The 13,216-nt window shown below is 38.0% G+C and overlaps 1 protein-coding gene across 1 annotated transcript in view; it reads right to left on the bottom strand.

Moving 5' to 3' along the window:
• Window positions 1-13,216, bottom strand: part of Pard3b (par-3 family cell polarity regulator beta) — a 1,033,383-nt gene that overhangs the window by 453,082 nt on the left and 567,085 nt on the right. The window contains exon 11 of the mRNA XM_026786343.1: window positions 890-1,075. Coding sequence (XP_026642144.1) covers window positions 890-1,075 — 186 coding nt within the window. The remainder of the gene's footprint in view (window positions 1-889; window positions 1,076-13,216) is intronic.

The following is a 13,216-nucleotide window of genomic DNA, read 5'->3' on the forward strand; positions in this document are numbered from 1 at the left end:
AAACGCTACAAACTTTACTGACTCCCTAAATGAGGAAACTGGGGCCAGCTCGGAAGATTAGTTTCCCTGTGTTTACAGAGCAAGCGAAAGATGCAAGCAGGATGCTAGAATACCATTCCATGGCACAAGGAGATGGTGGTCAGGGCCACAGACATGCTTTCCCTCTCTATGATCACTTTGCTCCTCTCAATCTCTTGTGCACATTCATTATTTAGTCCCTAGGGCCCTTAAGGAATAGATTCTGCAGGTAACAAAATGAGAGACAACTAGTAAACATCCTTGGCCACAGTGTCACATGGACACCCAGTAGTGGCAGTGCTGGATTAGTGGCATGTCAATAGCTTTGGTCTCAGTCCACCCGAATGTGAAAAAGTATGGTCATAATATTCTCTGTCTTTCTGGAACTGAATCAGCTTACTCGAGTGCTGGAAGGCAAATATGTCCAGTGCACTGTGATTATCTTCAGGTACACAGAGTGATGGATGACTTTTAGTTTATTCTACAGTCATTCTTAGAACCCACTAAGCTTGCTTGCTTGCTTGCTTCTTTCTTTTGTTGTAACCACAGTTTTCTCATTTGTTGCCTTGATGTCAACTCATTTCAGTTTTGCTTTTCTGATGGCATAGTTTTAGGTGCTACTCTGCCAAGTTATAAATTCAAAGGACCCTTAACAGAGTAATCAAAAGAATGGGAATCATGATAAGCTTCCAGAATTATTTTAGGAAGTATGAAAAGAAGGAACTGGCCTCAGATCTGTTCACACGCATTTTCAGTGTCTAGCAGGAAAGTCTCAATAGATCCCATCCTTTTAGCAATGGCCTCTCTCTGGGTTCAAGCACAACAGTTACATCCCCAAGTACTAGCATCCAGGCAAGCATCACATCCTTACCTTGAAAGCAGCACCTCCATGGATGACAGATTTGATAAAAATCCCCAAGTCAGTTCTAGTTTCTCGGGATTTATTCCCTTTCAAGCTAACTCCGAGGCCAGCGGAGCCAGAATCATTTAGGGGGATCTCCAAGGTGAGCTGCTCGCTTGCCTCCAGGGAGAGCATGTAGCAGTCGGGTTCTCCTTTCTGTTGGGAAGAGTGAGAGAGGAGGGTTGATATCAGCTCACCTTCTCGGATGACTGAAGCAGATACAGTTGACAAGACGGAATGGCTGGACCTCTAACAGCTATTTTCCTGTCAGATAAAGACAAGTCGCTTTACTTCTCTATCTCTCTGTAAGATGCTACCACCATGCCTACCACACAGCAAAGCGCTCTCTGGGGATAGAATCTGGTTATGGTTGAAAAAGAGGACACTTTGTGAGGTCAAGTTGTACAACTTGAAACATGCTGCAGACATTTTGGGAACTCGGTTGGATATTTAAGATAAGGAAATAGGCTGGATGTTAAACTCAGCGAACGTCAGGTTGCAGAAGATTCTTAGAGATCATTCATTCTTCCCATCTTCATCTCGCAAATGAAGATGCAGAGCTTAAAATAGAGAACTTTGTGAAAAGCTTGGAGAAATATTACACTTATAATTTAAGATATATACTTTGCCATGGAAACTATAGCATTAGTGAAGAGTATCAATAGGACTCAAACATGGAAATTTTCATTTTAAAGTTTAGAAACATTTTTAATGGCTATTATTGAATTCAAATTCATCTTATCAAAAATCAAGTGGTAAGCTTTTATCATTGTTTAGCAGAGTCCCCTAAAAGTAAATAGGTTCTTAGACTGCCATAAAAAGTAATTATGCACAATAAATATTCATGTGCTCTCTGACAAATGACACATATACCCACTAGCAAACTAGTCTCCCAGGAATGTGGTGGCAAAGGCAGGCTTATGGGCCAGCTCTCCTGGGAGAAGTATGTGGTCAGTCATATGTGGTACAGAGGGTCTTCAGACACACAGTCATGAGAATCTGAGCGTGCTGTACATGATCATTGCATCATTGTCCTCCCCCCGCCCCCCGCCCCGCACCTCTTCAAGCTTGCAGGGATGTGAAAGCACCACAGTGCTTAGCTGGAAAATTTGAAAATAAGATATTCCTGAAAACCATCCACTCATTCTAGGGTAGCAGTTACTTCCTCTCTGTAATTATGTCTAGAGAGTCTCATCTTAAGGTCGCTTTGAGGTGACTCCTCTGTAAAACTGTGTGTTTAAAACATTGTCATGAATGTCTGAATGTCAGTCTCAAATTCATATAAAATCAGAAGTAGCAGAGAACCCATAATTAAAACAGGATTAAGGGGTTTGATCATAGCCAGATCCACTGACCTGACATTTTCAACTCTGAACAAAAAAGACAAGAACCCACATTTAACTTGTAAAGAAATGATTCTTTCAATTGCTTCCACTGTGAATGAGGTTTATTGGTAATACGCTGACAAAAGGTTGTTCAAAGGAAGGAAACTTCGTTGCTTAATTTAATAAATCTACTGTAGGTTTATATAGATACTATAATGTACTATATATGCATATACATATATACATGTACACATATAACATATGCATATATATGTATATTCGTCATTGTATTAGCTAAGAAGGAAACAGCAATTTCATGTCTAGAGTCAAAGTTACCATTCCCGGATGCTGGTTTGTTTTTTCCCCCCTCATTGGAACGTCAGAGCTCAACAGTAAATGTAAACATAGCCTTCAACATTGTCTTCCAATCTGCCTAATTTAGAATACATAACATTTTACAGTCACTTGTGTTTCTGGGCCTCTCTGGGATTGGCTTAACTTAAGTCTAATAAAGTTATACAGAAATAAACCATAAATTAAAGGACAATTGTTCTCACTGTATGTTCTGAATATTTTAGGAAGTAAAACTAGAAAATTCTTTTAAAAATTGTTTTAAAAAACTAATTTGCTTTAGGAATATAGTTATACATTGTTCTAGATGGACTTGAGCAGATAAATGTACTCCTAGGATACACAACTGTGTGCAGCAAGTGTGTAGCGTGTGATACCATGTGGTGTATGACTGCACCTTCAGTTCACATGGTTCATGATCAAGGAGGTTTCACTTGACAACGAGTAAGATTGACAGCCATGATTGACCGACAGCTATGATTGTTTTACGCGTATTCATACTTTTAATTGTTATCAAACTGCAGAAACAGAGACCATGTTGAATTGTGGCTACCTTTTCATTTCAAAGTTAAGTTCCTGACCTGTGAGAGCCAGAAATATAATAAAAACAACAAGCTAGGGGCTAATGATGATGGAGTTGACCCACTACGAGTACCTGACAAGGGTTAAAACACTTAGCTTCATGGTGACTCTAAAGTTTTATTCGTTATCAGGGCCATTTTAAAGACTAAGGAATCATGATGCATAGTAACCAGGCACTGTGCTACCAGATCACAAGACTTGCAAATACCGAAGCTTTGTGATGTCCAGGCAGCATGACTCCTGGCTCCAATTATATTTATTTTTAGTAAAAGGTCATGAACTATTTATTACATGTCTGATATCCTATAGACATTTTCACAAAAGCACTGACATATATCCATGATCTCTGATTACAGATGATACCAGCCATGCTATAAAGTTATTATTAAATGATAAATGTATATATTTATAGTATGTATATTATGTGTTTATGAATACAAGGCTGGGAATATGGTTCAGTGGAAAAAAATGCTTGCTGACAGTGGATATCGAGTCTGAACTGGCCATTTCCTATGACCCAGAAGTCTTTCAGTGGAGGAACTGAGACACCAATCAGCCACACAACTTTAGATCAACAGTCTGTCCTGTCTACAGGAGATGCTGGGATAAGGGTGGTGCAGAAACTGAGGGAGTGGCCAACCAATGATTGGTCCAGCCTCAGACCCATGTCACAAGAGTGATTCTACCTCCCACACTGCCTGGAGTGGTAGGACCCGGAGTCTGAATGGCCCAGAGACTAGGGTGGACCCAAATGTCAACATAATGATGCCTAAAGATATGCTGCTATTCCCATAGATTGGTGGGGACCCCAGTTGTCATCAGAGAGCCTTCATCCAGTTAACTGTTGGAAACAGATGTAGAGACCCACAGCCAAACATTAGGCCAATCTCAGGGAATCCTGCTGAAGAGAGGGAAGAAGTATTTTACCAGCCAGAGGAGTCAAGGAAACCACAAGAAAACCTACAGAATCAACTAACCTGGGCTCATAGATGCTCACAGAGTCTGAACCAATAACCATGGAACCTGCACGAGACTAACCTAGGCCCTCTCCATGAATGTGACAGTTGTTTGCTTGGTCTACTTGTAGGACTCCTAACAGTGGGAACAGCAGTTGTCCCCAATAGTTTGGCTAGCTTTTAGGACCCTATTCCTCACACTGGGTTATCTTGCCCAGCCTTATTACAAGGGGAGGTGCTTAGTCTTACTGAAACCTGATATTCCATACTTGGTTGATATCCATGGGAGGCCTTCCCCTTTCTTAATTGAAACAGAGGAGAAATGTATTGGTGGTGGAGGAGAGCAAAGGAGACATGGGGGAGGGAATGGTAAGAGAGGAGGGAGGGGAAACCAGCTAGGGATTAAAATATATCAATAAATTTAATTTTTAAAAAGTGCCTGCTGTCCAAGCATAAAGACATTAGTTAGGATCCAGAGCACCACTTAAACACATACACACACACACAATGTATACATAGTAAACATGTATACATGACATGTATACATAAAAACACTGAACTTATTAACATAAGCATTACCTCAGATACATATTTTGAAGGTAGTGGGAGTAATACCCCTTAAGCCTGTTTCAGTGAATTTTAAGAGTTCCATACATTGCTATGAATTATAGAATTATAGTCACCATCCAGGTAATGAAGTAGTCTCTAGATCACTCCTGTGTGAACCAAAATTTGGTACGTTTTGACCAATATCTTTCTAGTCTCTTCATCCCCCGGAATCACAATTTTACTTTTCACTTCTGGGTTTATTTTGTCTCTTTTTTAATCTTTTTGTTTCTTTTCTCTCTTTTTTTCTTTTCTTTTTGAAATGATAGGTTTTCATTCTGTAGCTCAGGCTAGCCTGAAACTCATGTAAATTGGGATTACAAGTGTGGGCAGCATGCCTGGCAGCCTGACCCTTTACGACTGCGCCACTACACATCCGTGTGTCCCAGAGCTGTGGCCCATCATGACATCACATAGTCACAGGACATCTAGAGATAGATTCCTATAATGAAAGTAAAGCGATACGCAATTTATATTCTCTACCAACTCCAGTTATGCTTCCCATCTTTGTTATGCTATAACGGGCTCGAGTCATAATTAGTGGTTTCTAATGATGGCAAATTCCCAGGGGTGACGGAAGCCATTATAGTAGTTAAAACAGCCATTTCCTTTCTTAGAAATAAATGTCCCTTTACCTAATGTACAAAGACAAAAATCAATATACCAAATGCCTCATACTTGGTTCAAACAAGCAACTCTAAAAATTAAGCTCAAACCTTGTCAAGCGACGTTCTGCAGTGAATGATTAAGGTCATCAGAAACATGGTCAAGCTGAGGGCAATGTCACATTCAGACTGCAGATGCTCCTGGCTTCCTGGCTTTTCAGCAAGATATCCTCCCACATGTGTTAGGAGGACCCCTGCCTTTTCCTTCTACAGATAGCTGCAGCTCCCCATATAAATACTAGTGTAGTAGGGGAAGCTTGTGAGTCACACTTTTAATTTACCTTCTCGTTATCTTTTATAGCTTTTCACTGAGGTCATTTCTGGACACAAAGTCCTCAATAGTCCCAAGGCTAAGCTGCGATAGATACTCAAAATGCCCCACTATATATTCCTAAATTCAAAGTTCCAGCACTTGCTAGGGACTAACTACACAGAATACTCAGTTTGGGCCTCAACCTTTGCACAACTGACATTTGGGCCTCTGTGGGACTGTCCTATGCATTGTAGTTAACTACATCCCTATAACCTCAGTAGTGTTTCTGCCCCAGCTGTGCTAACTGAAAAGGCCGCAGGCCTGGTCAGAAGTCATCTATGATTGAATTACATCCAGTTGAGAAACCACTGGTCTTGAATTAACATTACCAAATGAAGCCAGATTTTAAAAAATGCCTGGGTCTAGAAAGTATAATAGATGTTGTTGGTTACATTGCTACTACTGATATGTTCCCAAGTCCCAAGACAATAAACACCCTGCAAGTGGGCAGGTCTTCAGAAGACAAGTTCATGACCAACATGTGGTTAAAATAGACGATTACAGTCATACATTCGCCTGTGTTTACATTTAGATGACAGCGGATTCCTGAAGGCAGGTATTCAATTTTTGTGAGCTGAGCAGAGCTGAGAATATGAAAGGAAATGCTACATTAATTGGTACAACTCCTTCTGATTGCTTCATATTACTTATACCAGTCTCTAAGACCAAACTATGTGACTATCAAGTACAGTCCACTAGGCTAGCTATACTAACATGATTGCTACCTTTTACTTATTAAAAGTATATATACAATTGTATAAAATAATATTGACATAAGATGTGAGTCAAACTTTGTGTGCAGCGTGCTTCATGCTTCACTTGTGCCATACACACGCTGCACACACACAGACACCATCTCACTCTGTCTGGCTGGACACAAGAATTCTGTACTATGTACTATGCCCAGAGTAGTGGGCGAGGTTTACTCCAACAGGAGCGCTGCTATTTCCTTTTTATTTTATGTCTTTCCAATATTACTGAATTACTGTGAAAGGAATGTTTGTAGAAAGAAGGTATGGCATATAAAAATGTTTTCTACATCATTATACTGCTAACTATGGGAATGGAAAAGATACCTTTAAAGGCATGCATGTACATATGGACACCTATGTATCTACCCTATTTGGAAACTGTACATAATACATGTTATTAGATTTATTATAAGCGGTATTTAATTCTCTTGACTGCATGTGGTATGTACATATTGTATGCATGCGTTTATGTTTTTAAACTCCATCATTTCCCTCAGATTGAAAGTCAGCATCACAAAGAAATATTCATGGTACCAAGGTTTTAGAAACACTGTGATCCTGTACCAAAAGCTATATTATCTGTTTATTCATCTACATATATTCATCTATTGGTCCAGTCACCTGTATGAAATATGCAGACACACATGCACACATGCAGACAGACAGACTTGACAGATACACACAAGCACACTTAGAGAAAGTTTTATTAGCTAATATTTGTCAAGACTGAAACTCATTCTGGTATTTTCTATGCTGTTCTATTAAACCTTATGTGGTTTTTTTTTTTTGTGAGTACAATGTACTAGATTGAATCCATAGCCAAATAGTATATTGTAGTTTTCATTTTTGAAACCACTGCATCCATGAATATGTAAACATTGTTTTAACTAAGAAAGAAAAAAAGCAAATGCAAAAAATTTGCAAATAAAGTTTAAACCAATTCTACAAGGTATTTTAATGTTTTATCACAACCAGTTATAATGTTAGCCATTTTCCTCTCTTTTGTAAAAATTATCTTCAAGCTCCTATAGTATAGCATGTTTATAATATATATCATATAGGATGATAAACATACCATGATGGATGATGATATAAGATGGTACATGTTATTCCTTGAACACAGTTACTTCACTAATTTTTAATTCTCTGTAATTTTATTTATATATTCTATATCCTATTAAAGGATATATATATATGTATATCTAAAACATATCAGAGTGTATATATATATATATATATATATATATTGGAAATAGAAGAGCAGAGATATACAGACACAATAAATAACCTGTTGCAGTTGGAACTCAGAGAGGAATTGGGGCTACTCTAACATGACTCACAAAAGTTACTCTTTGCAAATTATAATCTTTCAGTAATTTTCCACCAAGCATATTCTATGTACTGAACACCATATAATGCAAAATGGCCAGTTTACAAAGCACATAGTTTGTCAAACCATTGGAACAACATGGAAGCCTCTTTCTGTTTACTTATGCTATGTGAAGAGGTGGTGTTTAAGAACAAGAAATAGGAACCGGAGGTGTCTCCATAGACCTTGTTGTACATAACCCCGTCTATAAAACAAATACCCAAAGTAATCTTTTCATGTGAAAGGCAGGAAAATCAGCAGGAAGATGGACGGGCAGGGAGGCATCCATGTTATTAGTTTAAGAGTATTTCAAATAGGGCCATCTCTAGACACACAAATGTCCTGTATTGCAAAGTGGTGCTTGATTCACACACACGAGAGGTAATAACACAGCCTTTTAAATCCTGGGGGAATGCAGCAGCCCATAGGGCCAATGCTCAATTTCCCAGAAGCCCAGGCCAGACCTGAAAGCATCCATGCTGAACCTTTTATGGCCCTCATTTCATTAAATGCCATGCTTGGGTCTCAGCAGGAGCAAATGTGAATGTCTCTGCCTTGCCTCCCAAATGTGTAATTAGCCTGTGTTGTGAGCGGCTTACTTTATGCAAGAATTATGTTTCACATACAATCATTTTGTCAATTACAAAAACTCAAGCAAAGGGTTTAAAGAAAAGAACGAATGTAATTTTTATATATAGAACAAAGAGTTACACCTGATGTTTCTGCCAGGATATTTTATAATAAGCTTAACTATTGTTAATTTTTGCCTAAGTAAATTCTAAGGATAAAATTCTAAGGATAAATTTAAAAGATAAAACTTTTGTAATAATAAAAAAAATTTCACAACAGTGAAAGGATAGGGTTCCTGAAAGGCACTTAATTTTCTGATTTTTTTAAAAATTTTCTTAAAAAAGCCTTAGGTTGCTATTATAAGCATGAAAGGTTTTTGATCAATTGGATTATATAAAATTCAGAATGTGAGCATTCTCCTACAGTGGGGGTCAGAGGCTCTTCCCAACAGCATTTTATTTTGATTGTCTTTTCAAGAGTAAAGAAATGGAAAAGACCTAAGATGAGCAGGCACAAGGCAGGTGAGTTGGGACCTGAGGATGTCATTTTAATAACGGCAAGTGACTTTTCTTTCCCCACATCTTTCAAAGCACGGACAGAAATTAGCAGAACGTGGTGATCTACATGTGGGCCAATGATTTTTTAAGTTGTTTTTCCCACTGGGAAATGTATACCTTTCAACAAAGAGCAAGGGATTATAGTGATGTTTTGTTGTTGATCATTTTATTTATTTTTTCCATTTTTTTGAGATTATAATTTCCCCCTTTCTTTCCTTCTCTCCCATATCCTCCTATGTATCCCTCCTGCATCTCCTTCAAATTCATTGCCTGTTTTTTAAAAAAAATGTTATTGCCTGCATATATATGTATATATCTATATCTATGTATATATTTTTTACTATAACCTATTCTTTTTGTATAATGCTACTTGTGTTTATGTTTTCATAGCTCTGAATTAAATTGCCTAGAATGAAACACGATGAGGCAATGTTAGCAAAAGTAGGAGAAACGTCGCAGAGAGCAAAATGTAGGCAATGTTGGCATGTGCTTTCAAAGAAAGAAAAACATAAATGTAGATTATAGTTGGTTCAAGAGTAACTATTTTAAATTTATATGTTTATGATAATCTTTCAAAGGTGACAGCTATTAGTTAGTTAGATTTTAACCACTGACAAGGGTGAAGAAAATTGTAGAAATTATTCATATTTGAATTTTTTTCTTATTTGTTCTAAAGCATCCTCTCTCACTAAAAGCTGGTAGGAGGAGCAAATTAGCAAAAGTAAGAGTAGCTACATGAACAACATGCCAGAAAAAAAACCAGATTTTGATAAGTAAAAGGTTGAACTAACATCCCAAAACAAGGATCTGATAACAACTATTCTTCACTGCCTGTGCCATAAAAAAAATTACCTTAATGTAATGTTAGATCAGAGCTTAAAACACCAGGTAAACAAAGTCAGCATTATCATTTCTATCTGGAATGGCGTACTTGGAATCCTTGGGCGAAGGGGGCTGAAGAGTCCCAAACTACATAGCAGTTTCAGACAAACCTGGACTCCATGAGAGTCTGTTTCAAACAAACAAAACAACTACAGTGATCTCCTCCTCTGAAAACAAGTAAATCTAAATAATAAAAGACATCAGAGCATCATACAGTATACCATTAATCAATACCTGCCCTGCTTTCCTCACCATCCTGCCTACAGCTTGGGAGGCAGAAGCTGCATTGACTAACATGGAACATCCTTGGATAACTGCACAGTAGGGTCACAGCATGCTCAGCACTCTTGAGGAGATCTGTCTGGCCTTGGTTGTATCCAAATAAGGCTCTTTTGTGGGATTCTACTCTGAATGCTATGAATATGTTTTATTACCATTGGCTAATAAAGAAGTTCTGGCTTATAGAAAGGACAAAACAGAGCTAGGTGGGAAAACTAAACTGAATGCAGAAAGAAACTAGGCAGAGTCAGAGAGGCACCATGTAGCTGCTGAAGGAGAAAGATGGGAGTACCTTATCGGGAAACCATAAGCCTTACGGTAAAATATAAAATAATAGAAATGGGTTAATTTAAGATATAAAAGCTAGCTAGAAATATGCCTGAGCCATCAGTCAAACAGTGTTGTAATTAATAGAGTTTTTGGGTGACTATTTGGTCTGGGTGGCCGGAAAACAGAAGCGCAGTCTCTGTTTATACTATTTTTAGGAACTAACTAAACCAACCAGACAGACTCCTTCTAAAACTTCTTCAAGTTCCGTGGAAGAATGTGGAAATTTTTTATGATAAAATTCTGCAAAAAGATGTGTTGAGCCTCAAGAGAGCCTTCTAATCAGTGTATGTTTAGAGTCTTTGAGTGGGAAGGAGGGCCTCTCTCACTGTGCAACACACCTGCTTCAGGCACCCCATGGTCTGAGGATGCTGGGAGATATTGGGGCACAGGGATACATTCATAGCTTTGAAGCAAGTTTATCTGAGTCCAGGATAGACAATCATCTAAGCTGCAGATATGCGAGCCACAAGTGAACGTTTGATTGTACACATCACAATTTGGGGATAATTATGGAACATTGTAATGGCAACAACTTAATATGGGTATGTTCTCTTCTCCCATCATTTGTTTTAGTCAAAGGACAAGAGTTCCTTACTCACCTCATTATGGAGCACATCACTGCATGGAGATTGTTTAAGAAAATATTCTCTACCATGCATTTAAGAAATTTTGTATTAGGGAATATTAGGTCCAGGGGTTAGAACAGAGAACAAGAAAGCTCTAGGGGGAAATCTCACAGGTCACCAGCAAGGCCTTAGATGCCTTAGAGAACTGTGGTTAAACCTTTTCGTTCCTCATTTCTTCATCATGATTTGTGAACAAAACCATTACAAAGAGTATCAAGCACAGACTACCACAGAAGCCTGCATGTCATACATGGAAGACACGGAGTCTGAAGCTCTTAGCATTTAAAAGTCATTCCTGAAGCAGAACAGGAGTAAGTTCAGTTTCCTATAACTTTTCCTCCTCCTTTTCTCTCCTCCTCATTCCTTTTATTCCTTCCTTTAACTCTCTCTCCTGCATGAACTTTGGATTGGGAAGTTTCTGTAATAGTTATCGACAACAAATTAAAGGTTATTTTCATTGAACTCTTAGGAAGTATAATGGCTACTGAGTGTCATCTTCACCCAGTAGAGTTTAAATACAAGGATGTTCAACATAGCAATCCTTGTTCCAAGCACAGACACCAATTATTTAGGGTGTAATTGTTCTTAAAATAGATAATGCAGCCATTTTCCCAAATCAAGAATTTTCAAAGTAAAAATACATCTCCTATTTCCTAATTTTCTCCCACAGACTCAGTAAATACTAATTTTTTAGGTCAGAAAATAATGTTAATTAATTATAATACGATGTAGGAAGATTATTAGCAATTCCTTAAAAAGAAAACAGTTCGATAAATTAAATTCTCAAAAATAAATTTAAAAGAAGGCATATTTGAGGAGGAATGTAGAAATGGAATTTTTGCAGTCGGTTAATGGTTTAAGATAAAATCAAATGATGAAAACAGAAGGAATTTTACCCTGTGTTTTTCTCTGTTGTCTGAGTTGCAACTAGTGTGACTGCAGCTGGAAACCAACCCAGTTAGTCTGCTGCTATGATAAATACTCTAAATTCCAAACAGGGATGGAGGAATCTCAGCGGGTAACAAGGATTTAAAATTCATAGTGATGTTGACTATTGTAATGAAAATATTCTTAGTATAGATAACATGCCATTTGCAGATAGACATATAATTTGCCTTTTATCTTAATAATTAAATCAATTACTGGACAAAAGTGGCTATAAAATAAGAAGTCATTTAGGTCCTATAGATGATGAAAACTCAACCAGATTAAAATGTGAATACCTCTTCCTACTGTTCAACACGTGACAGACAAACTGAAGGTAGAAGTCATCCAGAGCGAATTCATGAGGGAAAGCAAGTGAATTGTAAGTCAACCATTGCTCCCAAAACACCACATACCAAAAAGGGTGTTAAACTGCAATCTTAGTGTTTATGTGTCCATAGGTTGACTGGAGTTTACTTAGCAGAGGCTGAGCACCAGAGCACGGTATGCTTGCCTCCAAGCTACTGATGAGGAATACATATGTTCCCATATCAAAGAGCATTCACATCTTCATATTCCCCAGATCACTGAATCTGAGTCTTGTTGATCACATGATGAAAGACAGGTAGCCAAAGTCCAAGTACTTTCAAGTGTTTGCTCTTATAACATCTGCTTACATTGAATGGCCAAATAAATTCACATGGTTAAGTCCCCAGACTCTCTAAAACTGAGACCTCAACAAGAGTGTAGCAGTATAATGCTACTACAAGGAAGTGAATAATAGAATAATTCTATTCACCAACTAGATGCCACTGTTCTAACACATGGCACTTATCTAGGCCAGTGATAAAACATAGCGTTGATATTTCTTCTTAGGTATCATGTTTTCAATCTGACATAATGAGCTCTCCTGTTGTCTGAACCTCATTGGTTCGTGATATTTTCTCATTGCAATAGGTAGCTGAATGGGGGGTGATCTCCTTCCATGTCCTCCTGTGTTCCTGAAAGGAACTGGTCAGAGGGGTGTAGCTCTTAGTTAAGTGGTCTAGGCTACAGACATTGCTTTTCACTTTGTATTATTTTTCGTTGGCATTCAACTTCTTTTTAAAATGTGTCTATCTATCTATCTATCTATCTATCTATCTATCTATCTATCTATCTATCTATCTATCTATCTACCTACCTACCTACCTACCTACCTACCTACCTA

Source organism: Microtus ochrogaster, linkage group LG4 (assembly GCF_000317375.1).
Source record: "Microtus ochrogaster isolate Prairie Vole_2 linkage group LG4, MicOch1.0, whole genome shotgun sequence".
In the NCBI taxonomy this organism is placed as follows: Eukaryota; Metazoa; Chordata; class Mammalia; order Rodentia; family Cricetidae; genus Microtus; species Microtus ochrogaster.